A 25,007-nucleotide genomic window follows, 5' to 3' on the forward strand; every position below is an offset into this window, starting at 1 on the left:
GTCTTTACCCGGTCTGGCCTACAAATGACTCCAGATCCACAGCAAGGTGGTTGATTCTTAACTGCCCTCTGAAATGGCCGAACGAGACATGTTCAAGGGCAATTAAGGATGGGCAACAAACGCCGGCCTTGCCAGCGATGCCCACATCCCATGAATGAATAAAGATAACAGCACTCAGCATGGGAAGCTCGAAGCCACAGCCACTCCCAGTTTCTAGTTTTAACTAATTGAAGAAGCAGTGAAGAGTGAAATGAATAAACTGCCCAATTTTGTTGACAGCTTTCCAAATGAGAAAACCCGTAAAGTTCACTGCTTAAAACCAGGCCTTCTGAAAAGTACAAAAATAAATAACTTCCTGGCTCCCGAGTGTGGAATTTGGGGTTTACCCCAACGATGCACTGGGGAATCCCTTTCGGAAGTTTCCAGAGGGATTCCTGGGTTTACCCGGCAATTGTCCAGAAGACTAACTTCCCCTGGACAATTGCGCTGGGATGGGAGCCAGCCAAAGCAGCAATTTATATCGCTAACTTCAGATAGTCCTTCCAGTTTTACCCCGATAATTACTCTGAAAGAGTTAGAAAGGAAAATATCACTTCAAACTTCGGACCCAGACCGAGTCCAGTACGGGACATCCCCACACCCCCGGGAGATATTCCTACACTCCCCCACAGCTAAGCACCCCAGCCTCCACTGTATTTCCAACCATCTAACTGTACAGGATTCCCCACCCACCCGTGACCAAAATAATACCCCTACCCCACCAGTTCACATCAGGGTTATTCTGCTCACTGTGTTCCCCTGGTTCATGCTGTTGTGAGATTGTTTCCTTGAATGCTTTCATTCATCAGTTATAAAGGTGTTGTAGACCGGATATAAAGGCTGTTTAATAGTTGAACATCATCTAACTGGGTAATTAAGAGACGGTTTTGTTCCAGTTGGCGTGTGGGAATGTGGCACACGGTAAGGATGGACATACTGTGGTAACCCATAGCCAGAGAGTGTGGGGATGGGGCAGTCGGAAACAGGAGGCTGGGAGTTGACACCTCCAGGCTATGGCAAAATTGGAGTTGACAACCCTCTCCTTCATGAAAAAGGTATCACGTGCCATCAGCCATCAAAGCGGCATTGTGGTTAGCACTGCTGCCTCACAGCGCCAGGGATCCGGGTTCGATCCCGGCCTCGGGTCACTGTCTGTGTGGAGTTTTGCACGTTCTCCCCGTGTCTGTGTGGGTTTCCTCCGGGTGCTCCAGTTTCCTCCCACAGTCCAAAGATGTGCGGGTTAGGTGGATTGACCATGCTAAACTGACCCTTGTGTCAGGGTGATTAGGAGGGTAAATGAGTAGGGGTTGTGGGGATAGGGCTTGGGTGGGATTGTTGTCGGTGCAGACTCCATGGGCCGAATGGCCTCTTTTTGCACTGTAGGGATTCTATGATTCATCAAACTTCCTTGTTTTTGAATTTTATAGTGTTTTTTTTGAGAGAAAGAAAATCTTTTGTGCAATTTGCGTTTGTCCCAAACCAGCCATCACACAACAAACAAAAAGCCAGATTCAAATTCATGAGATTGCAATCTGCGACGATCCCTCATCGCGCGGCAATTAAACTCCTACTGACCTCAAGACCTGTTTACTTAACAGCAGATGTGAATGAATGATATGGTGGCCCTTGAAAATCAGACCCCTCGCCGCACGTATTGTGAGCAATGCCCAAGGAGCTCAGCTAATTATTTTATTAAAACGATTTTTTAAAAAACCACTCCATCAAAATGGCTGAAATCATTTTTACCTAAATCGCGGATAATCTCCTTCACCATGAACTTCAGCATTCCACGACTATGTTCTGGATGTAGAAAAGCCAAGAATTCTTCTTCATTCAGGAGATGGTCTGCTGGAGGTTCGTCAGCCTGAAACCAGCGATCTTTTAGATTATCCAGGACTTCCTGAGCTGCAATCCAACCAAAGCACATTTTATTAACCAGCGACTTTAAGGATGGCTTTCGACTTGGGAAAGAAGATTATGTACATTGAAGAACAGAGCACTTCCACATTCCCGTTCAGGGGATAACATCTATACAGGATTCTCAGAGGGTTTGACAGGGTAGATGCTGAGAGGTTGTTCCCCCTTGTGGGAGAGTCTAGGGCCAGAGGGCATAATCTCAGAGCAAAGGGGTTACCCATTTTAGACAGAGATGTGGAGGAATTTCTTATCTCAGAGGGGAGTGAATCTGTGGAATTCTTTACTGCAGAGGGCTGTAGGAGCTGGGTCATTAAGTATGTTCAAGGCGGAGTTAGATTTTTAATCAGTAAAGAAATTAAGAGTTATGGGGATAAGGCAGGAAAGTAGATCATCATATCAGATCAGTCATGATCTCACTGAATGACAGAGTAGACCCGATGGGCCGAATGGACCCCACGCACCCCGGACATTCTCTCTTCCACCTTCTTCTGTCAGGGAAAAAGATACAAAAGTCTGAGGTCACGCACCAACCGACTCAAGAACAGCTGCTGCCATCAGATTTTTGAATAGACTGACCTTATATTAAGCTGACCTTTCTCTACACCCTAGCTCTGAATGTAACACTACATTCTGCACTCTCCTTTCCTTCTCTATGAACAGTATGCTTTGTCTGTAGAGCGCGCAAGAAACAATACTTTTCACTGCATGCTAATACATGTGACAATAATAAATCAAATCAAAATCAAACATCTTGTGGAGAAAGTTAACACACCATCACACACCATGTTTATTACTTTTGTTGGACAGTTCAAATTGATTGGGTTTTTAAAAAAAAATGGAATGAGCAATCCTCTCTTTTTCAAACAATGGCAGCCGGAATGTTCCAGTCCTGTCAGTGGAGGGCAAGGTCATGGGCAGGTATGGAAAATTTGGAGAGCGGCCAGACGTCTTTTCCTGACCTGCCCACAGTGATGCCCACCATTGGCTGGGACTAGAAGATCCCACAGGACATCTCAGACTGTACAATAGAAGTGTGCCCGCCAGCGGCAATGGTTCCCAGAACTCCACAGTACAAAGTGGGGGTGGCTGAGGTAGTTCCAGTGCCTGGACTGCGACACAACATGCGGGCTGGGGGTTACGTGCTCACCGTGTCTCGCAGAGGGAGGTCAGTTCACTCCCACGTTTCGCCAGGCCTCACAGGACCCAATGCCCTTGGTTACGGGTAGGTTGAGGGTTTAACCAGCAGCTACTAAAGGGCTGCCCGTGGATCTGTGCCTGCATTTTATTTTAGCAACACCAAAAATATAAATTGGTTGGGGAAGCCGGCTCCTGACTGCGGAAGGTGCTAGAATGAAGGGGTACAGAAATGGAGCCATTCCCATCCATGTAGCTGTTTTCCTACTGGTATAACCAAGTTATACACATGTAATGCAAGGGCAAAACGGTGGAACAGCAGCTGGCACTGCTGCCTCACAGCGCCTGGGACCCAGGTTCGATTCCCGGCGTGGGTCACTATCTGTGCGGAGTCTGCACATTCTCCCCGTGTCTGCGTGGGTTTCCTCCCCACAGTCGGAAAGACGTGCTGGTTAGGGTGCATTGGCCGTGCTGAATTCTCCCTCAGTGTACCCGAACAGACGCCGGAGTGTGGCGACATGGGGATTTTCACAGCAACCTCATTGCAGTGTTAATGTAAATCTACTTGCGACATTAATAAATAAATTTGAAACTTTAAGTGAAGTACATGCTAACCACACACAACATTAACTGTGAGAGCCATGCACTCACTCCTGCATCCAAAATGTCTTTGGCTTTAACCAATTGATGTTGATGACAGTTCAATTAATATGAGAATGATTAACTTAGAATCATAGAATCCCTACAGTGCAGAAGGAGGCCATTTGGCCCATCGAGCCTGCACAACAGTCCCACCCAAGCCCTATCCCCTTGACCCAACATTGCTAATCCCCCTCACACTATTTAGCATGGTCAGTCCACCTAACCCGCACATCTTTGGACTGTGGGAGGAAACCGGAGCACCCGGAGGAAACCCACGCAGACACGGGGTGAATGTGCAAACTCCACACAGACAGTGATCTCAGGCTGGAATTAAACCTGGGTCCCTGGCGCTGTGAGGCAGCAGTGCTAACCACTGTGTCACTTATGAAATATTCATTGTGCATTAAATGTATTCAACTTTACTCAAGGGCCATGGTTAGTGAACAAGCCTGATTTCAATCTTGCGGCCCACTGAGATGGAGCAGGGCCACTCAGGCAGCCCACTCACTAGGCTAGGTTGCCCATCGCTGCTGCAATCTGTTCTAATCGTGCTTTCGGACTGGAGTCCAGAGTGGCGTGTGCTTCGCTTCAATGATGCGTTTTTACTTTCACCACTGGCAACTTTGAAAAATAAATACACGCTGTCAAGTCTACCAAACGTTGAAAAAAAATGAAACCGACCAAGAGTGCCCTTTCAACCAGGGGAGTGTGTTTCCTTTGCAGTCACTCCCCCAGCCGACCTGGGTTCTCTGTGCGCGCACACCAGACAGATCGCCAGTCACCTCACACTGAGAAACCGCAGAAACTATGCAGCAATGTGGTGGCAGGATTGAGATTGAACTCATCAAAATGCCATCTGGCCGCACTGAACGACAAGCAGATGGCAAAATGCCAGCTTCAAGAGGTGCCAAATCTTTGGCAACGATCCAATCTATGAAAAAAAACCTGAAGTCCAGAAAGCAAAGCCAGAGGTTCTCGAGGAAATTCGGCGAAGGAAATTTGGCATGTCAGCTATGACTCTCACCACAGATGCACCATCGAAGGCATCCTTTCCGGATGTATCACAGCTTGGTATGGATCCTGCTCTGACTAAGACCGCAAGAAACTACAAAAGGGTTGTGAACGTAGCCCAGTCCATCACGCAAACCAGCCTCCCATCCATTGACTCTGTCTACACTTCCCGCTGCCTCGGAAAAGCAGCCAGCATAAATCAAGGACCCCCACGCACCCCGGACATTCTCTCTTCCACCTTCTTCCGTCGGGAATGAGGTCTGAGATCAGGTACCAACCAACTCAAAAACAGCTTCTTTCCTGCTGCTGTCAGACTTTTGAATGGACCTACCTCGCACTAAGTTGATCTTTCTCTACACCCGAGATATGACTGTAACACTACATTCTGCACCCTCTCTTTTCCCTCTCTATGAACGGTATGCTTTGTCTGTATAGCGCACAAGAAACAATACTTTTAATTGTGTAGTAATACATGTGACGATAATAAATCAAATAAAAAAAAGAAATGGAGGTAAAAGGACTATGATTGGGTATTTTGATCGGAATGTCTGGGTACAGCGACTGAAGATCAGATAATAAATCTCAGTGCTTCCTCTCATATGCTAGCGCCAATTCCCGAAAGCCCACTACCGTTTGCCGTCCACTTGAACGTTGATTGGCAGTGGGGGCAGGACGTCCATCTGCGCCATTGGAAAGAAGTCCCGTCCGGGCAGCACGGTGGTTAGCACTGCTGCCTCACTGTGCCAGGGGCCCAGGTTCGATTCCAGCTTTGGGTGACTGTCTGTATGGAGTCTGCACGTTCTCCCCGTGTCTGCGTGGGTTTCCTCCAGGTGCTCCGGTTTCCTCCCACGGTCCTAAGATACACGGGTTAGGCTGATTGGCCATGCTAAATTGCCCCTTAGTGTCAGGGGGATTAGCAGGGTAAATATGTGGGGTTATGGGGATAGGGCCTGCGTGGGACTGTGGTTGGTGTATTTGGGGTACAGTGTCTGTCCACAGTTGTGGAGTTTATTCTTTCATGGGATAGCATTTGTTGCCCATCCTTAATTGCCCCTTGAACTGAGTGGCGCGCCAGGCCAACTCAGAGGGCAGTGAAGAATCAACCACATTGCTGTGCGCCTGGAGTCACATGTAGGCCAGACCAGGTAAGGACGGCGGATTTCCTTCTCTAAAGGACATTAGTGAACCTGATGGGGATTTTATTTATGACGTTTGATGATAGTTTCAGGGTCACCATTACTGTGACAAGCTTAATTATTCCAGATTTTTTATTAATTGAATTTAAATTCCACCAGTGCCAGGGACCCAGGTTCGATTCCGGCCTCGGGTCACTGTCTGTGTGGAGTTTGCACATTCTCCCCATGTCTGCGAGGGTTTCCACCGGGTGCTCCGGTTTCCTCCCACAGTCCAAAGATGTGCATGTTCAGTGGATTGGCTAAATTGCCCCTTAGTGTCCAAAGGTGTGTCGGTTAGGGGGATTAGCAGGGTAAATGCGTAGGGTTATGGGGATAGAAATGGGCGGGTTGGGCCTGGGTAAGGTGCTCTGTCAGGGAGTCGGTGCAGACTTGATGGGCCGAATAGCCTCCTTCTGCCCTGTAGGGATTCTATGATAGATTCTCTGGTGATCTGCGTATTTCAGATGGGTGCAGCTACCTCGTGGGCTGCCCGACCTCGCTGTCCTCTCACTGTTACTCTACTCCAATGTTTTCAACGGGAAGCCCCTTTGATTTGATGTGGGGGTTGGGGGAGAGCTGCGGGAGGTGGGGGCTGCGGAGGAGGGAGACGCGATTAGAGATGGAGACCAAGAACAGAAAACACAAAAGTTAAAATATAAAACACTTGAGGTAAAATACTCACAAGCCTTTGTAGTTTCTTACTTCAAACATCTGCCCTCATTGAGTAAAGCTTTTTCATGCTACATCCTACAGGACAATGCTACACCGTGCTACATAAGGGACGATTCAATTCATCCCACTTACAGCCTTCTTGCCCCACTGTCCTGCAATTTGCCAAGCCTCCCTCTACAGCATCTTCCAACCTCACGACCTCTACCATTTCAGAGGGCAGCAGACGGAATGGGAACACAACCACCTTCAAATTCTTCTCCAAGCCCCACACACCCAACCCCACTTGGAAACAGGTAGACTTCAATGTCACAGGGTCAAAATCCTGGAATTCCCTCCCTAACAGCACTGTGGGTGTGCCTACACCTCAGGGGCTGCACCGGTTCAAGAAGGCAGCTCATCACCACCTTCTCCATGGCAAACAGGGATGGGCAACAATTGCAGGTCCAGCCAGGGACGCCCACATCCTCATGAAGGATTAAAAAAAATTTTTTTAAAGTTATTCTCAGCAACTCAGAGCCATTTGTGGCACAGAAGCAGTCCATTCAGCCCATTGAGTCCATGCCAGCTCCCCCACCCGCAGAGTAATCTAGTCAGTTTCACTCCCGTGCTCTCCCCCTTTAGCCTCGTGAGTTTATTTCCTTCAAGTGTCCATCCAATTTCCTTTTGAAATCAATGATTGCACCTGCTTCCAACACTTGCAGGCAGCAAATTCATAGAATCCTTACAGCGCAGAAGGAGGCTGTGGAAGTTGTAATGCTCAGATTTTAAAAAATCATGCCTTCTCTGTAACAGTTTGTGAGAATGTTATTAGTTGCAGACCTTCAAGGGAGTCTGTCTGCTTCAGACTTATCTTTTTCTGCCTAGGCCTCAAAACATTCTGCTTTTTGACCTTCACCGGAGGGTGAACAAGACCAGATTTTTTTTCCCATAACAAATACCAAAGGCGAGATATGGGGATATGCTATACAAATGAAGGATTAGCAGAAGTCAATTTTTCATTGAATGAGATAAGGCGAAAAGTCAGGATTTAATTGGCAAATATGCTTGTCAATGACAGATACGAAAAATCTCTTGTTCCTGATTTGCTGTAATTGACTCGAACGGCTGAGTTGTTTCTCTGTAACGTCAGAACCACTCCAGCCATTTCGATGGAGGGAGGGGGAGTTCTCCTTGTGCACAGGTAATTAAAGACCTTGCATTGGATGTTTGTATTAAGAGTCGACTATGTGTGCCTAACGTTGCTGGTACCCTGGATCTCTGACAAGGCCATTCGGCCCACCGACAACAATCCCACCTCGGCCCTATCCCTGTAAGCCCACGTATTTACCCTGCTAATCCCCCTGACACTAATGTTCAATTTAGCATGGCCAATCCCCCTAACATGCACATCTTTGGACTGTGGGAGGAAACCGGAGCACCCGGAAGAAACCCACGCAGATACCAGGAGAACATGCAAACTCCACACAGTCACCCGAGGCCAGAATTGAACCCGGGTCCCTGGCACCATGAGGCAGCAGAGCTAACTGCTGTGCCAGCATGCTGCCCATAGTTCCAGCTCATTACCCCTCGCTACATAAAAAACATTCTTCCATACATTCCTCTTGCTCAGGATCTTAAATCTGCGACCTGGCATAATCTTGTACGCCTTCATCACATCTCCCCTCAATCTTTTTTGGCTCCCAGGAGAACAACCCCAACCCAACGTGGTCTCTGGAACCATTCTGACAAATCTCCTCTGCACCCTCCCGAGAACCTTCACATTCTTCCTGAAGCGCAGTGACTAGAACTGGAGCCTAACCAAAGCTTTACGGAAGATTCAGCATGACTTCCCTGTTGGAGGTGCTCAATACCTCCACTTAGGAAGCCCAACATCCCATACACTTCGCTAACTCCTCTCTCAATATGTCCTGTTACCTTCAAAGATCAATGTGTCCCCGGTGTCACTTGTCTGTGCGCAGTCTCGTGAATTGTGCCATTAAGTCTTTGTTGCTTCTTGCTATTCCATCTGCCAAAATGCAACATTCACACTTCTCTTGTGTTCAATTCCATCAGCCACATGTCTGTCCATTCTGCCAGTCTATGTCCCGTCACAGGCAACTTGCATCATCCTCACTCCTCCAAGTTAAGTATTATCAGCAAAATTTTCTAATTTTACTCTGCACTCCCAAGGCATTTATATACGGCAGCAGAAGCAGTACTCCCTGCGCCGATCATTGGGGAACACCATCGTCCACCACCCATTTGTCCGAGAAACAACCATCTACTCACTGCCTTCTGTTATTAAGCCAATTTTTTAACCCATTGGAAACTGGCCTTGATTTTGTTAATGCGTGATACTTTGGCAAATGCTTCTTCGAAACCATATAAACAACATCCACCACATTCTCTCCAGCAATCTTTGTTATTTCAGTTATGGGGAGGTGACGGCCTAGTGGTATTATCGCAAGACTATTCATTCAGCTAATGTTCAGGGGACCTGGGTTTGAATACCGCTACAGCAGATGCAGGAATTTTAATTCAATAAAAAATAGCTGGAATTAAGGATCTACTGATAACCATTGTCAATTGTCAGAAAAACCCATCTGATTCATTAATGTCCTTTAGGGAAGGAAATCTGCCGTCTTTACCTGGTCTGGCCTACATGTGACTCCAGAGCCACAGCAATGTGGTTGACTCTCAACTGCCCTCCAAGGGCAACTCAGGATGGGCAATAAATGCTGGCCAGCCAGAGACACCCATGTCCCACAAATGAATTTTTAAAAATCAATTAGATGTGGACCCAACATCAATGACTGGGGAAAACCAATTCTAACCTGAAGGTCAGCTAGAGAAAGATGAGGAAGTCAATAACAACCAACACAGCGTCACCTATATGACTCACCCATCCTGCCACCAGGGAACCTGCGACCGGAGTGGGGGGAGGGGGGAGTCAATTTCAGCAGGACAGGAAGATTCCGCTGGCAGGAAGGACTGGAAAATCCAGTCCAATATCTCAAAGAGGCAGATGAAGCTCGAATAGGGCAACTGCAAAGTTTTCAATGACGATTTTGGGGCAATAAACAAAGCAGAATGATCGACCTAACCCAGCACTTTTCCACTGAACCCCATGCCCACATTCTACCCTTAACCCCGGTTATAGATTCCAAGCCTCCACTAGATACTTCCTTTGGCTTGACGTCACTGAGCTTGGGAGGCACCGTGGTTCAGTGGTTAGCACTGCTGTCTCACAGAGTCAGGGACCTGGGTTCAATTCGGGCCTTGGGTCACTGTCTGTGTGGAGTTTGCACATTCTCCCTGTGTCTGCGTGGGTTTCCTCTGGGTGCTCCAGTTTCCTCCCACACTCCAAAGATGTGCGGGTCAGGTTGATTGGCCATGCTAAATTGTCCCTTAGTGTCAGGGGGATTAGCAGGGTAAATACATGGGGTTACTGGGATAGGACCTGGGTGGGATTGTTGTTGGTGCAGACTCGATGGGCTGAACGGGCTCCTGTAGGGATTCTATTCAATGATCTTTCCCATGGGTAGGTCCTGTGTCTCTTACGTTTATTTGTTTCATATCCTCACACCCACTTCTTTCCCTTTGGGGGTTAGTGGAAGGAAGCTAATTACCAGCCTGTTGAATGATGTTGTCAATGCTCCTTCCGTGACCATAGAATCCCGACAGTGCAGAAGGAGGCCATTCGGCCCATCGAGTCTGCACCGACCACAATCCCATCCAGGCCCTACCCCCACATATTTACCCGCTAATCCCTCTAATCTACGGATCTCAGGACTCTAAGGGGCAATTTCTTTTTTAACCTGGCCAATCAACCTAACCCGCACATCTTTGGACTGCGGGAGGAAACCGGAGCACCCGGAGGAAACCCACGCAGACACGAGAAGAATGTGCAAACTCCACACAGACAGTGACCCGAGCCGGGAATCGAACCCGGGACCCTGGAGCTGTGAAGCAGCAGTGCTATCCACTGTGTTACCGTGCCGCCCCAACATGCCCTGGAGTGGGACTTGAACCCAGAGGCATGGGCAGCACCCACTCTGCCACAAAACCTCCTACATCGCATATGACCAAGAGTCTGCCATTACCGACAAACAGCTTGCTGATGATAATCTCACTTGGATGGAGTGATTTATTTCACTACGGCAAACTGGAGTCATATTTGTAACAAACCTCATTACCATCCAACTGAATTCCAGTATCACTCCTTGCCTCAAGGGAAAGAGAAAAGTTGCCATGTTGTCATAGCCAGTGGGCTAAGTGCTGCTCTCTTTTTCTGGTCCTATCTTAAGGAGGCCTTGCCAACGTTCAAGGATTGTAGACTGCGTGCTCCCCTTGTTGGACATGGGACAAAGGGCCTAATCAACAATCCATCACCTCTCAGTGCCCAAGGATTCTACAATTACCAAAAAAGAAAACGCTGGAAAATCTCAGCAGGTCTGGCAGCATCTGTAAGGAGAGAAAAGAGCTGACGTTTCAGGTCCAGATGGCCCTTTGTCAAAGCTGTTTTTTTTTGGGACAAGAAAGAAATGAAAGGTAGAGAACAGTAAAAAATTAAATAAAATAGAATGAAAACAAAAGGGGGCCGAGGTGGGGTAGAGCAAATCATCTGAAGTTGTTGAATTCGATGTTGAGACCGGAAGGCTGTAACGTGCTGAGCCGGAAGATGAGATGCTGTTCCCCCAGTTTGCGTTGAGCTTCACTGGAACATTGCAGCAGGCCAAGGACAGACATGTGGGCACGGGAGCAGGATCGTGTGTTAAAATGGCAGCAACCGGAAGGTCAGGGTCCTGATTGCGCACAGACCGAAGGTGCTCAGCAAAGCGATCACCCAGTCTACGCTTGGTCTCTCCGATAGAGGAGACCACATTGGGGGCAGCGAATGCAATAGGAAAAAGGTGCAAGTTAGACGCTACTTCTACAACTTTACTGACTGTCGGTCTCATGGGCAACTTGTCTCAGCTAGACAACCTCATGCTGAGGATGGACAACCCTGTTCCTTGCAACATGGGGCACTGGCGGGTAGATGGTGATGTAGTAGTAACGTCACTTGATTAGTAATCCAGAGACTCAGGTTTATGCTCTGGGTTCAAATCCCACCATAGAACATAGAACATTACAGCGCAGTACAGGCCCTTCGGCCCTGGATGTTGCGCCGACCAGTGGTACCAATCTAAAGCCCCTCTAATCTACACTATTCCAATCTCATCCATATGTTTATCCAATAACCATTTGAATGCTCTTAATGTTGATGAGTCCACTACTGCTGCAGGCAGGGCATTCCACGCCCTTACTACTCTCTGAGTAAAGAACCTACCTCTAACATCTGTCCTATATCTCTCACCCCTCAATTTAAAGCTATGTCCCCTCGTGCTAGCCAACACCATCCGAGGAAAAAGGCTCTCACTATCCACCCTATCTAATCCTCTGATCATCTTGTATGCCTCTATTAAGTCACCTCTTAACCTTCTTCTCTCTAACGAAAACAACCTCAAGCCCATCAGCCTTTCCTCATACGATTTTCCCACCATACCAGGCAACATCCTGGTAAATCTCCTCTGCACCCTTTCCAACACTTCCATATCTTTCCTATAATACGGCGACCAGAACTGTACGCAATACTCCAAATGCGGCCGCACCAGAGTTTTGTACAGTTGCAGCATGACCTCCTGGCTCCGAAACTCAATCCCTCTCCCAATAAAAGCTAACACACCGTACGCCTTCTTAACAACCCTATCAACCTGGGTGCCAACTTTCAGTGATCTATGCACATAGACACCCAGATCCCTCTGTTCATCCACACTACCAAGTATCTTACCATTAGCCCAGTACTCTGCATTCCTGTTACTCCTTCCAAAGTGAATCACCTCACACTTTTCCGCATTAAACTCCATTTGCCACCTCTCAGCCCAGCTCTGCAGCTTATCTATGTCCCTCTGTAACCTGCCACTTCCCTCTACACTATCTACAACTCCACCGACTTTCGTGTCATCCGCAAATTTACTAATCCATCCTTCCACGCCCTCATCCAGGTCATTAATAAAAATGACAAACAGCAGTGGCCCCAAAACAGATCCTTGCGGTACACCACTAGTAACTGAACTCCAGGATGAATATTTCCCATCAACCAGCACCCTCTGTTTTCTTACAGCTCGCCAATTCCTGATCCAAACCACTAAATCACCCTCAATCCCATGTGTCCGTATTTTCTGCAAAAGCTTACCATGGGGAACCTTATCAAACACTTTGCTGAAATCCATATACACCACATCAACCGCTTTACCCTCATCCACCTCTTTGGTCACCTTCTCAAAGAACTCAATAAGGTTTGTGAGGCACGACCTACCCTTCACAAAACCGTGCTGACTATCCCTAATCAAATTATTCCTTTCTAGGTGATTATAAATCCTATCTCTTATAATCCTTTCCAATACTTTGCCCACAACAGAAGTAAGGCTCACCGGTCTATAATTACCAGGGTTGTCCCTACTCCCCTTCTTGAACAAGGGGACAACATTTACTATCCTCCAGTCTTCTGGCACTGTTCCTGTAGACAATGACGACACAAAGATCAAAGCCAAAGGCTCTGCAATCTCCTCTCTAGCCTCCCAGAGAATCCTAGGATAAATCCCATCCAGCCCAGGGGACTTATCTATTTTTACCCTTTCCAGAATTGCTAACACCTCCTCCTTATGAACATCAATCCCATCCAATCCAACAGCCTGCATCTAAGTACTCCCCTCGACAACACTGTCCCTCTCCAGTGTGAATACAGACGAAAAATATTCATTTAGTGCCTCTCCTATCTCTTCAGACTCCACGCACAACTTCCCACTCCTGTCCCTGACTGGCCCTAATCTTACCCTAGTCATTCTTTTACTCCTGACATACCTATAGAAAGCTTTAGGGTTTTCCTTGATCCTACCCGCCAAAGACTTCTCATGTCCCCTCCTGGCTCTTCTTAACTCTTTCTTTAGGTCCTTCCTGGCTAACTTGTAACTCTCAAGCACCCTAACTGAGCCTTCACGTCTCATCTTAACAGAAGTCTCCTTCTTCCTCTTCACAAGAGATTCAACCTCCTTAGTAAACCACGGTTCCCTCACACGTCTGCTTCCTCCCTGCCTGACAGGTACATATTTATCAAGGACGCGTAGTAGCTGTTCCTTGAACAAGTTCCACATTACAATTGTGCCCATGCCCCGCAGTTTCCTTCCCCAACCTATGCCAGCTAAATCTCGCCTAATCGCATCATAATGCACCATGGCAGCTGGTGAAATTTAAATTCAACTAATAAAATCTGGACTGTTTCAGTAACTGTGACAATCACAACTATCATCATCGTAAAAAAAAACAATCTATCTGCACTTTAGGGAAGGAAATGTGCCAGATTTAACCTGGTCTGTGGTTGACTCTTAACTGCCCTCTGATATGGCCTTAGCAAGCCACTCAGTTCAAGGGCAATAAGGGATGAGCAACAAATGCTGGCCCAACCACAGACCCTCACATCCCATGAAATATATTTTAAAAACTGGAGGGGCTGGAATATGGCAGACAGGCCAGCCAACCCTCCCATTACCCAGACCTCAAAAGAACATTATTTCAAAGATTAGAAGCTGGCCTCCTCTCAACATCTCTGTCAAAGTGGAAGAAGGAGTTAATTTCCAAGGGCGCCTAATAATCAAATTCTTCGGAAGTCAAATTTGGTTTCTATCAAAACCTATTATCACTTAAAGAACAAAACCTGAGCTAAATTTAAATTCGTTTATTATAGATGAAACAAGATCTTGGGCAGCACGGTGGCACAGTGGTTAGCACTGCTGCCTCAAAGTGCCAGGGACCTGGGTTCAATTCCTGGCTTGGGTCACTGTCTGTGTGGAGTTTGCACATTCTCCCTGTGTCTGTGTGGGTTTCCTCCGGGTGCTCCGGTTTCCTCCCACAGTCCAAAGATGTGCGGGTTAGGTCAATTGGCCTTGTTAAATTGCCCATAGTATCAGGGAGCTTAGCAGGAGAAATACATGGGGTTACAGTGATAGGGCCTGGGTAGGATTGTTGTTGGTGCGGGCTCAATGGGCCGAATGGCCTCCTTCGGCTCTGTCGGGACTTGATTTATTGTTGTCACATGTATTAACATACAGTGAAAAGTATTGTTTCTTGTGCGCTACACAGACAAAGCATACCGTTCATAGAGAAGGAAAGGAGAGAGTGCAGAATGTAGTGGTACAGTCATACCTAGGGTGTAGAGAAAGGGATTCTATGATTCTCTGGGCAAATGGTCAAAATCGCAGTCCCTATGTGAGGTGCAAGATGATTTGGGAATCTAGGTAAATAAATGATTAAAATATGTCTGAAGTGCAAAAACAGAAAAGGATAATGAAATATTGTCCTCTAGGGAGCTGGAATATAAAAGGGATGATTCAGTAGTATAAAGACTTGGTCAGAGTATGGTTTTCAGTTTTGGGTACTGTACCTCAGGAAGGATATACTGATCTGGAAAAGGATATAGGACAGTGTGATTAGCAGGACAATAATTATCCAGACATTGATAGTACACAGGATGATTTGACACAGGTTTTTAATGTTGAGTTTATCTTCAGAAACAATCTTAGATTTTTTCTTAACACACTCGTGGGACATGGGCATCAGTGGCTGGCCAGCATTTATTGCCCATTCCTACTTGCCCTTGGAGGGCAGCTGGGAGTCAACCACTTTGCAGCGGCTCTGGAGCCACATGTAGGCCAGACCGGGTAAGGACGGCAGATTTCCTTCTCTAAAAGGACATTAGTGAACCAGATGGCTTTTTCCGACAATTGGCAATGGCCAATCAGTAGATTCTTAATTCCAGATATTTTTTATTGAATTTAAGTTCCACCATCTGCCGTGGTGGGATTCGAACCCGGGCCCCCAGAACATTAGCTGAGTTTCTGGATCAATGGTCGAGCGATAATACCACGAGGCCGTCGTCTCCCCATGAAAGTACGAGGACACCCAGGAGCATAACCATTGGCAACGGTTTGATTATTGTGCTGTGCGTTTAGTCACATACAGGGAGTGAGTTAAATAGGACAGCACAAAGCCATAGCATTGGGAGATGTGAATCAATAATGTTTCATCATGGCGGGAGGTTCAGTAAATACTCAGCTCACAAACAACCCCATCAGTGGAACAGAAGGTTATTTTCAAGTTTCTGACATCTAAATTTAACCCATTCAGCGGTGAATTAGGCAACACAAAAAAATTCCCCAGATGTAAATAGCAAACATCTACCTGGTATTTCAGATCAAACTGTTTCCACTCTTTCGCAGGCAAAAATTGCTGACTTCTCAGCGACGTTTGGAGGCAAAACTGATAACATCTCCAAAGTGAGCACACCACTAGCCTTTCGTGAGGGGGCGCTCGGGTTTTCTGCAACGCGGCTTTGCAAAGAGAGACGGAAACAGGAAGCAAGGCGAGTTTCAGAAGGTCTGGTTGGTGTCCTTTTCAAAAGGTTAAGGTGAGCAGATCTGTCTTTGGCTCTCCTGATGATTCTTTCCACCTTCGCTAAACTACTGATGGGCAATTAATGCTGGCCAGCCAGCCATGCCCATGTCCCATGAATGGATTTTTTAAAAAGTGCACTTCCACAGATGCTGACTGCCCTCAGATGGCCCATTCTCCATGGATAGTAAGGCTGTTCAACCACGAGAGGCATCACAACAGTGCCTGACGCAGGCCTTGTCACTGCCCCACTTGCATTTTCCGACGGGAGTCACTACTCAGCATTCAGGAGTGGGAATCCTGGCTGATTTAACTACATTTTAATAAGACCTTTTTTTATTCGTTCATGTGGCTGGGCCAGCATTTATTGCCCACTCCTGACTTTAACACAGCAGCTTGCTGCGCCATTTCAGAGGGCAGTTTTAAGAATCAACCACATTGCACATGTAGGCCAGACCAGGTAAGGACAGCAGATTTCCTTCCCTGAAGGACATTAGTGAACCAGGTGGGTTTTTCAGACAATGATGGTTATCAATGGATCTTTTGCAATTCTAGTTTCTTTACCGAATTCAAATCTTGCTGTCTGCCATGGCGGGATTCGAACCCGGGTCTTGGGAGCATTACCCTGGGTCTCAGGATTGCTAGTCCAGTGACAATACCGCGAAGCCACAGCTTCCATCCTTAATCCAGAACAATCCCCACCCCTCACCCGGCCAAGTTGCAGCAACAGGAGACCTGCTCTCAAACCTACACTAGTACAATGTCTTCAGCAAAGAGGACTGTCCGATCGTCTCCATACTCCAGTCCAGACGAGGCTAGGAGTCTTTTGGAAAGATGGAGGCTGAGGGGAGATCTGAGAGAGGTTTACAAAATTATGAGAGGCACAGACAGGGTGGGTAGTCAGAGGCTTTGTCCCCAGGGTGAAAGTGTCAATTACAAGGGGGCACAGGTTCAAGGTGAGATGGGGAAAGTTTAAGGGAAATATATGGGGGAAGTTTTTCACAGTTCATTTATTAGTGTCACAAGTAGGCTTATGTTAATACTGCAATAAAGTGACTGTGAAAATCCCCTCGTCGCCACGCTCCAACATCTGTTCGGGTACACTGAGGGAGAATTTAGCATGGCCGATGCACCTAACCAGCACATCTTTCAGACAGTGGGAGGAAACCGGAGCACCCGGAGGAAACCCATGTAGACACGGGGAGAATGTGCAAACTCTGCACAGACAGTGACCGAAGCCGGGAATCGAACCCAGGTCCCTAGAGCTCTGATGCAGTAGAGCTAATCACTGTGCCCACGTGCGGGTGCCTGGATCACTCTGCCAGAGGAGATGTCGGAAGCAGGCACATTAGCAACATTGAAGAGACATCTGGATGGGTGCATGAACAGGGAGGGAAGTGAGGGATATGGACCGAGTACAGGCAGAAAATGTTTTTTGTAGTTTAGTTAGGGCAACATGATTGGCACAGGCTTGGAAGGCCTATTCCTGTGCTGTACGTTTCCTTGTTCTTTGTTCTATCACTGGGAATTATATAAACACAATCCCAGAAGGAGCAGTGCGTGATACAGTGCATCAGTCTCAGTTATTCACTCAACTGGCTTTCTAACTCTTTTTGGAGATTTGGGATAATCATATGTCTGAGATAAGAAGAAATTAATGCTGGTTCTTTCACCATCAATATAGCCCGTATCGCTATATTGAATATTATTTTCCGAATGACTGAAATTGGAGTTGGGAGTCAACAGCACGCATGTGTAGGAAGTGCACAGTTTTAAGTGTGTGCATTTTGTTAGTTTATTGCCAGTAGATACTTACTTTCTTCATCAATCTTTAATTCCTCGTTGTTTTTGATTTTCTCCGCAATCTCTTTCTCATTAAACCCCTTGCTTGCCAGAAACTTGATCCGATACTCATCCCAGGACACTTGACCTACAGGAAGATGGTACAAGTTGAACGAAAAATTAGAAGCGTGCTTACAAAAAATTGCGTGGCACAAAACGCGCGGATAGTTTGGGGGGGGGGAAGAAATTAAACAGATTCTGCCCGAGGTGGAACTGGTCCCAAACCCAGAAATTACCGGAATTGCACCCTCTCTCTCTCTCTCAGCACCCACTCATTTCCTTCATCAGCAAAAAAAATTATTCTCTCTTTCATTTCTAAGCAAAATTTGCCTCCGTCGTCTTTCTCATCGAGCACATTCATCATCCTCTGAAGTAGCAGAAATGAATTAAAATGTGGCTGCCATTTTCCAGTCCCCCCACCGGGCCCTGCACGGCAGCTCACCATCAGTTGCCGGCAGTATTTTCCAGTCTGGCCAAGGTCTATGGTGTTTTGTATGCCTCGCCCACCCTGCCACCGGGAAACCTGTCACCGGAGAGAGGGGGGGGGGGGGGGGGGGGCAATGTTTCACTTCAGCAGGACTGGAAGATCCCATCGACGGAAAGGGCTGGAAAATGCTGCCTTGTATAATTTATAGTAGGTGCAACATCTCGGCTGTTAAACCCCACAAGAGGGCGGCACGGTGGCACAGTGGTTAGTGCTGCTGCCTCACAGCTCCAGGGACCCGGGTTCAATCCCCAGCTTGGGTCACTGTCTGAGTGGAGTTTTGCACATTCTCCCCGTGTCTGCGTGGGTTTCCTCCGGGTGCTCCAGTTTCCTCCCACACTCCAAAGATGTGCGGATTAGGTTGAATGGCCACGCTAAAATTGTCCCTTAGTGTCCCGGGATGCATAGGTTAGAGGGATTAGTGGGGTAAGCATGGAAATAGGGCCTGGGTTGGATTGTTGTCGGTGGAGACTCGATGGGCTGAATGGCCTCCTTCTGCACTGTAGGGATTCGATGATTTCTATGAATTAAAAGTTGACAGTGCAGTGACCAGAACAAACCTAGACAGAAATTCTCTCATTCCACTCCAAGCGCTAAAGATAAATTGGTTTCCAAAAGATTTCACGTTTCATTATTTGGCCAGATTGCTAATAGGGATTTGCAGACTTGATAGACTGTGACAAGCGACAAGTAACCTTTCCTTTACGTCCAGGAAAGCCATGTTTTTTTTCTTTTTATCAGGTGAGTGATGAATTCCCGGGCTCGTGCAGACGTCAGGGGGAGGGGAAGTTGGGGAAAGGAAATGAGTCACCTCGAGGAGATAAAGGTATTTTACTGATATCAAAGGCGACAGACGCTAATAGTTTCGATCAGCCTACTTGTTGCGGCTGAACTACTTATTGCAGCTGTCGTAAGGTTATCTATATAATGGCTTTAGCAAATTGAAATAGCCACCAAGCACTTCACAGTAACACCACCTAAAGTAGGACACCAAACCCGGTCTCCTTAACAAAGCAGGGATCTCCCTGCACCGAAAGCAACTTAGAGAAGGCTCACCAGGCTGACTGATGAGCTAAATCGAATCCCTACAGTGCAGGAGGAGGCCATTCAGCCCTTCGAGCCTACGCCAACAACAATCCCACCCAGGCCCTATCCCAGTAAACCCACATATTTAGCCTGCTAATCCCCCTGACACGCAGGGGCAATTTAGCATGGTCAATTCACCTAACCCGCACATCTTCGGACTGTGGGAGGAAACCCGGAGGAAACCCACGCAGACACAAGGAGAACTCCACACAGTCACTCCGGTTAGCACTGCTACCTCACAGCGCCAGGGACTCGGGTTCGATTCCCGGCTTGGGTCACTGTCTGTGTGAAGTCTGCACATTCTCCCCGTGTCTGCGTGGGTTTCCTCCGGGTGTTCCGGTTTCCTCCCACAGTCCGAAAGACCTGTTGGTTAGGAGCTTTGGCCGTGCTAAATTCTCCCTCAGTGTACCTGAACAGGCGCCAGAGTGTGGCGACTGGGGGATTTTCACAGTAACTTCACTGCGGTGTTAATGTAAGCCTACTTGTGACAATAGTAAATAAACTTTAAACCCGAGGCCGGAATTGAACCTGGGTTCTTGGCGCTGTGAGGCAGCAGTGCTAACCACTGTGCCACCGTGTTGAAGGGTTGTCGGATGAGGAAAGGTTGAGCAGGTTGGATCTACACTCATTGGAGTTGAGGAGAGTTGAGGGGGGGGGGGGCTTGACAGGGTAGATGCCGAGGAGGCGATTTCCTTTTTAGAGAAATCTCGAATTAGAGCGTATGGTTTCAGAATAAGGGGTCTCTCACTGAAGCCTGAGATGGAGGAATATTTTCCCTCAGAATCGGGTGTCTGTGGAATTCTGTTTCACGAAGACTGCTGGAGGCTGGGTCAGTGAATAAATTCAAGACACAGGTAGATCGATTATGGGAGTTAAGGGTTACGGAGGAGCAGACAGAAAAAAAAAAGCAGTTATGGCCACTATTAGATCCGCCATGATCGTATTGAATGGCAGAGCAGGGGCTCGAGGGGCTGAATGGCCTCCTCCTGTTCCTATTTCTGATGTTCTTAAACCTGCAAGGTGATACGAGGAGAGATGACTGGTTAGAGTTGGGTTTAATAGGGAGGCGAGGGAGATGTGGAGGTGAAACTGTTTCTGAAAAAGAACAACTTGCATTTATATAGAGCTTTATGATCAACGTCTGAAAGCACTTTGCAGCCAATGAGGTATTTTTGGGCTGCAATCATTGTGTAATGTGGGAAACACAGCAGCCAATTTGTGCACTGCAAGCTCCAACACTTACCAATACGTAATGACCAAAGAACCTGTTTGTCTGCTGTTCCTGATTGAGGAATAAATATTTGACTGGGACACTGGCGAGAACTCGCTCGCTATTCTCCGGCACAGTGCTGTGGGATCAGTTACATTCACCCTGAAGGCGGGTGGGGCCATGGTTTGAAGCCTCATTGGAAAGCTGGTGCTTACAACAGTGCGGCACTCCCTCAGTACGGCACTGGACCATCAGCCGAGAATTTTGGTGCCCAAGTCCTGGAGTGGGACTTGAACCCAGAACCTTGTCACTCAGAAGCCAGAGCCAAGGCTGACACAGGGAGGAAACGTAACTTTCGACCGAAGGAGGCAACTGAAAACCACCAGCAAAACAATGAAGGGCCAGCTTAGCAGAAATATTGCCTTCTTTGTCAAATATTTTCTTAAATTCATCTATGGAATGCGGACCTTGCTGGCGAGACCAGCATTTATTGCCCATCCCCAATTGCCCTTGAGAAGGGGGTGGTGAGCTGCCTTCTTGAATCCCTGCAGTCCCTGAGGTGTAGGTACACCCATGGCGCTGTTAGGGAGGGAGTTCCAGGATTTTAATAGGAAAGGAACAGCGATCTATTTCCAAGTCAGAATGGTGAGTGGTTTGGAGGGGAACTTCCAAAATGACACAGGAGGTTATTAAGTCGTGGCAAGGACTACCACAAACAGAAGCAGGAATGTTAAAAGGGAAATGAATAGATATTTGGGATTCATTTTGTAAAGGATACACAGAGGAGAGAAGGAGACTAACTGGATAGCCCTTTCAGAGAGATTGCACAGACACATTGGACTTCCTCTGAGCTGCACGATTCCGTACAACGCCCACCAAAATATTTTACAGGAAAATGCTCCTCCTTTAAAAGCAAAATACTGCCCACTAATGGGGCAGAATTTTACAGCCCCTCCCACAGGTGGAATCGTAGTATCATAGAATCCCTACAGTGCAGAAGGAGGCCATTCGGCCCATCAACAGTGCACCAACAACAATCCCACCCAGGCCCTATTCCCATCACCCCACATATTTGCTGGTTGGGTAGCGTAGCGGGCTGGGAAAATCACGCCCAAGGTGTTGCCTAACTGGGAGCTGGTGTGGATCAGTGAGCACAAGGGAGAATGGGGACTTGGTAGGAGTTGGGATGCAGGCAGCAGAGTTAGAGGTCGCCTCAAGTTTACAGAGAGTGGAAAGTGGAATGATCAATGATGAAAGTGGAAAGGATGCTTCCTCTTGTGGGTGAGTCCAGAACCGGTGATCAACCATGGTCATAATGAATGGCGGAGCAGGCTCGAAGGGCTGAATGTTTACTCCTGCTTCTAGTTTCTATGTAAGAAACTATTATCCGAGGTTGAATGGAACGTAGAATTTGAAACACAAACAAATCATCTTCTCAAATGGTGGAAGAGGCTCGAGGGGCTGAATGGCCTACTTGCGCTCCTATGTCATAGACTCAGAATCCCTACAGTGCAGAAGGAGGCCATTCGGCCCATCGAGTCAGCACCGACCACAATCCCACCCTATCCCCCTAATGCCACGTATTTACCCTGCTGGTCTCCCTGACGCTAAGGGGCAACCTAACCTGCTCCTCTTTGGACTGTGGGAGGAAACCGGAGCATCCGGAGGAAACTCACGCAGACACGGGGGAAGGACGTGCAAACTCCACACAGACACTGACCCGAGGCCGGAATTGAACCCGGATCCCTGGCGCTGCAGTGCTAAGCACTGTGCCACCGTGCCGCCCACCCCAAAATGTCTCCTTGCCATTGCAGAGTTCACTCACCGTCTCACAATCCTGCATGAAGTGAGTTTATCCCTGAACGAATAGGGAAACGTCCTGGACTTGTGTCTGCCTTTTTACATTTAGCCTTCATCGAATTATACGCTATTTACTAATTGCTGCTCCAAAGGGCCGAGATTAAGCTGGCTTGCATCGTGCAATGCAACTGTAAGAGCACAAACCACATCTAAAAAAGGATTTTGGTTTTTAAATCACGTGCATCTGCTGTCAATAATGATACCAGGGCTTCACCAGGGCTACCGTCACCGAACCCACTACTTTCACAGGACACACTTTCATGTGGTGATTAACTAAACCACTGTACATTCAATGTGATGCTATCTCAAGCGAGATGCGATTGTTCAGCTTGGATCAAAGATGTTCAGAACCACAACGGGCTTTGATAAACTAGGGCGAGGAGAAAGGGTTTCCACTGGCAGGAGGGCCGTTAGCCAAAGGACACAGGTACACGATAATAAGTGAAAGCAAAAATGCTGCAGGCGCTGGAAACCTGAGACAAAAACAGGAAGTGCTGGAAAAACTCAGCAGGTCTGGCAGCATCTGCGGAGGGTGAAACAGAGTTAACGTTTCGAGTCAGGATGACTCTTCCTCAGAGTTAAAGAGAGGGGGAGATGTGACGGATTTTATGCTGTACAAGAGGAGGTGGAGCAAAAATAGAAATGCAAAGGTGTGTGGAAGCTAGGAAAGGTTGCAACAAAGATGTGCAGGGCACAAGGCAGAGGAAGTGTTAATGGCAGCGTGAAGGACTGATAGTGGCATGAAGTCAAGACGGCAGAGTGTGTTAATGGGAGAACAAAGGTCAGTGCTCAGTGAGAGCGAAACCTAAGAACAAGTGACAGATGGCCCAGTGGGGGAAAGGAGGTAGTTTGCATTGGGACTGAAGAGTTTTGGATTTTTTAAAAAAGGAATCAAGGTGGAGGGGAAAGGTCACAGGTTAATGTTGTTGGACTCAATGTTGAGTCCCGAAGGCTGTAATGTGCCTAATCGGAAAATGAGATGCTTGCTCCTCCTCAGGTTTAGAATATTTTGCAAAAGGAGGAAGATGAGGATATTTTAAAATAAATAAAAGGTAGCATGTTCTGAGGATGTGGAGAGCACGCATTGGAAAGATGGTGGAAGCCAATTCAATGGTAACTTTCAAAAGGGACTCAGATAAAAACTGTGGCGGAGTGATATGGTAGTAATCCAATGTACACAGACTGCTCTGGGGACCAGGGTTCAAATCCCACTGGGGTAGATAGCAAAATTTGAATTCATTAAAAATCTGGAATTGAACTCTTAACAGTGACTATGAAACCACTGGCAATTGTCTACATGTGACTGGCCTATATTTGACTCCAGACTCTCAGTATTGTGGTTGATTCTTTTTAACTGCCCTCAATAAATGCTCTCCCAGCCATTTACGCCCACACCCAATGAACAGAAACTAACTATACGATCTCAAAACCACCATTCTCCGCCGCACAGGCATGATCCTGCTGACTACATCTCATTGAATATCAAGTTTCATGACGTTCCTTTGGAACAAATCGTGCCTTATGTGGAATGATATCCCACACATTTCAACGGTAAGAGTTGTTTTTCTCGGCGGCATGGTGGCACAGTGGGTTAGCACTGCTGCCTCACAGCGCCAGGGACCCGGGTTCAATTCCAGCCTCGGGTCCCTGTCTGTGTGGAGTTTGCACGTTCTGCCTGTGGGTTTCCTCCGGGTGCTCAGGCTTTTTCTTGGGTGGATTGTCCATGCCAAATCGCCCCTTAGTGTCTCAAGACGTGTAGGTTAGGGGGATTATTTGGGTAAATACGTGGGGGTTACGGGGATAGGGTCTGGTTTGGATGTTACGTTGGAGAGTCGGTGTAGACTCAATGGGTCGAATGGCCTCCTTCTGCACTGTAGGGAATCTGTTCTACGAGATGGGGAAAAGTTGTTGTCTAAGGCCTTTCGGCAGGAATTGTATAAAACCCCTCAGGTGAGTGTATACAGTGAACCAGATGGACCACAATTGCATTGAAGCACCTCTGATGAAGACAACTTCAATATCATTTGGAAATGTCTGTGATATTTGTTTGTGTTGAAGCACCTCAGAGTTGAACGTGATCTCTGGAGAAAACTTGAACATTATCGCACTCTGTGACGGCCATTTTGAAACGTTCTGTCATGTTCTTTCAGATATTTTAAGAATAAAATACACTTTTGCAAGACAATCTCAAAGCCACCATTCTAATCAGTTATCAGAGCCCAAAATGAGATTAAAACCGAGTAAACACAAAACAATCGCAGGACAGAAAGTAGATAAATCGTTATCCGACTTGCAGAGAGCAATACTGCAGCTGATTAACTGGAGTTAAAACACGCACTGCAACAGAAATGGAAACACTGAGATTTATTATCTAACCTTCAGTGATGCACGAGGCAGGATGAGGGGAGTGTTGTGATTCCTCTGATAAACACTGCTTTCAAACAGAAACAATCAGGAGGACTTGCAA

The 25,007-nt window shown here is 47.2% G+C and overlaps 2 protein-coding genes across 2 annotated transcripts in view; one reads left to right on the plus strand and one right to left on the minus strand.

Annotated features, from left to right (window-relative positions):
• Nucleotides 1-1,270, plus strand: part of pusl1 (pseudouridine synthase like 1) — a 262,904-nt gene extending 261,634 nt beyond the window's left edge. The window contains exon 9 of the transcript XR_013500535.1: nt 1,202-1,270. The gene's annotated coding sequence lies outside the window, so the exon portion shown is untranslated. The remainder of the gene's footprint in view (nt 1-1,201) is intronic.
• Nucleotides 1-25,007, minus strand: part of sdf4 (stromal cell derived factor 4) — an 89,284-nt gene that overhangs the window by 17,120 nt on the left and 47,157 nt on the right. The window contains exons 3-4 of the mRNA XM_078238904.1: nt 17,875-17,988; nt 1,786-1,944 (exon numbers count right to left, since the gene is read on the minus strand). Coding sequence (XP_078095030.1) covers nt 1,786-1,944; nt 17,875-17,988 — 273 coding nt within the window. The remainder of the gene's footprint in view (nt 1-1,785; nt 1,945-17,874; nt 17,989-25,007) is intronic.

This window comes from Mustelus asterias, chromosome 22 (genome assembly GCF_964213995.1).
Source record: "Mustelus asterias chromosome 22, sMusAst1.hap1.1, whole genome shotgun sequence".
Taxonomy (NCBI): Eukaryota; Metazoa; Chordata; class Chondrichthyes; order Carcharhiniformes; family Triakidae; genus Mustelus; species Mustelus asterias.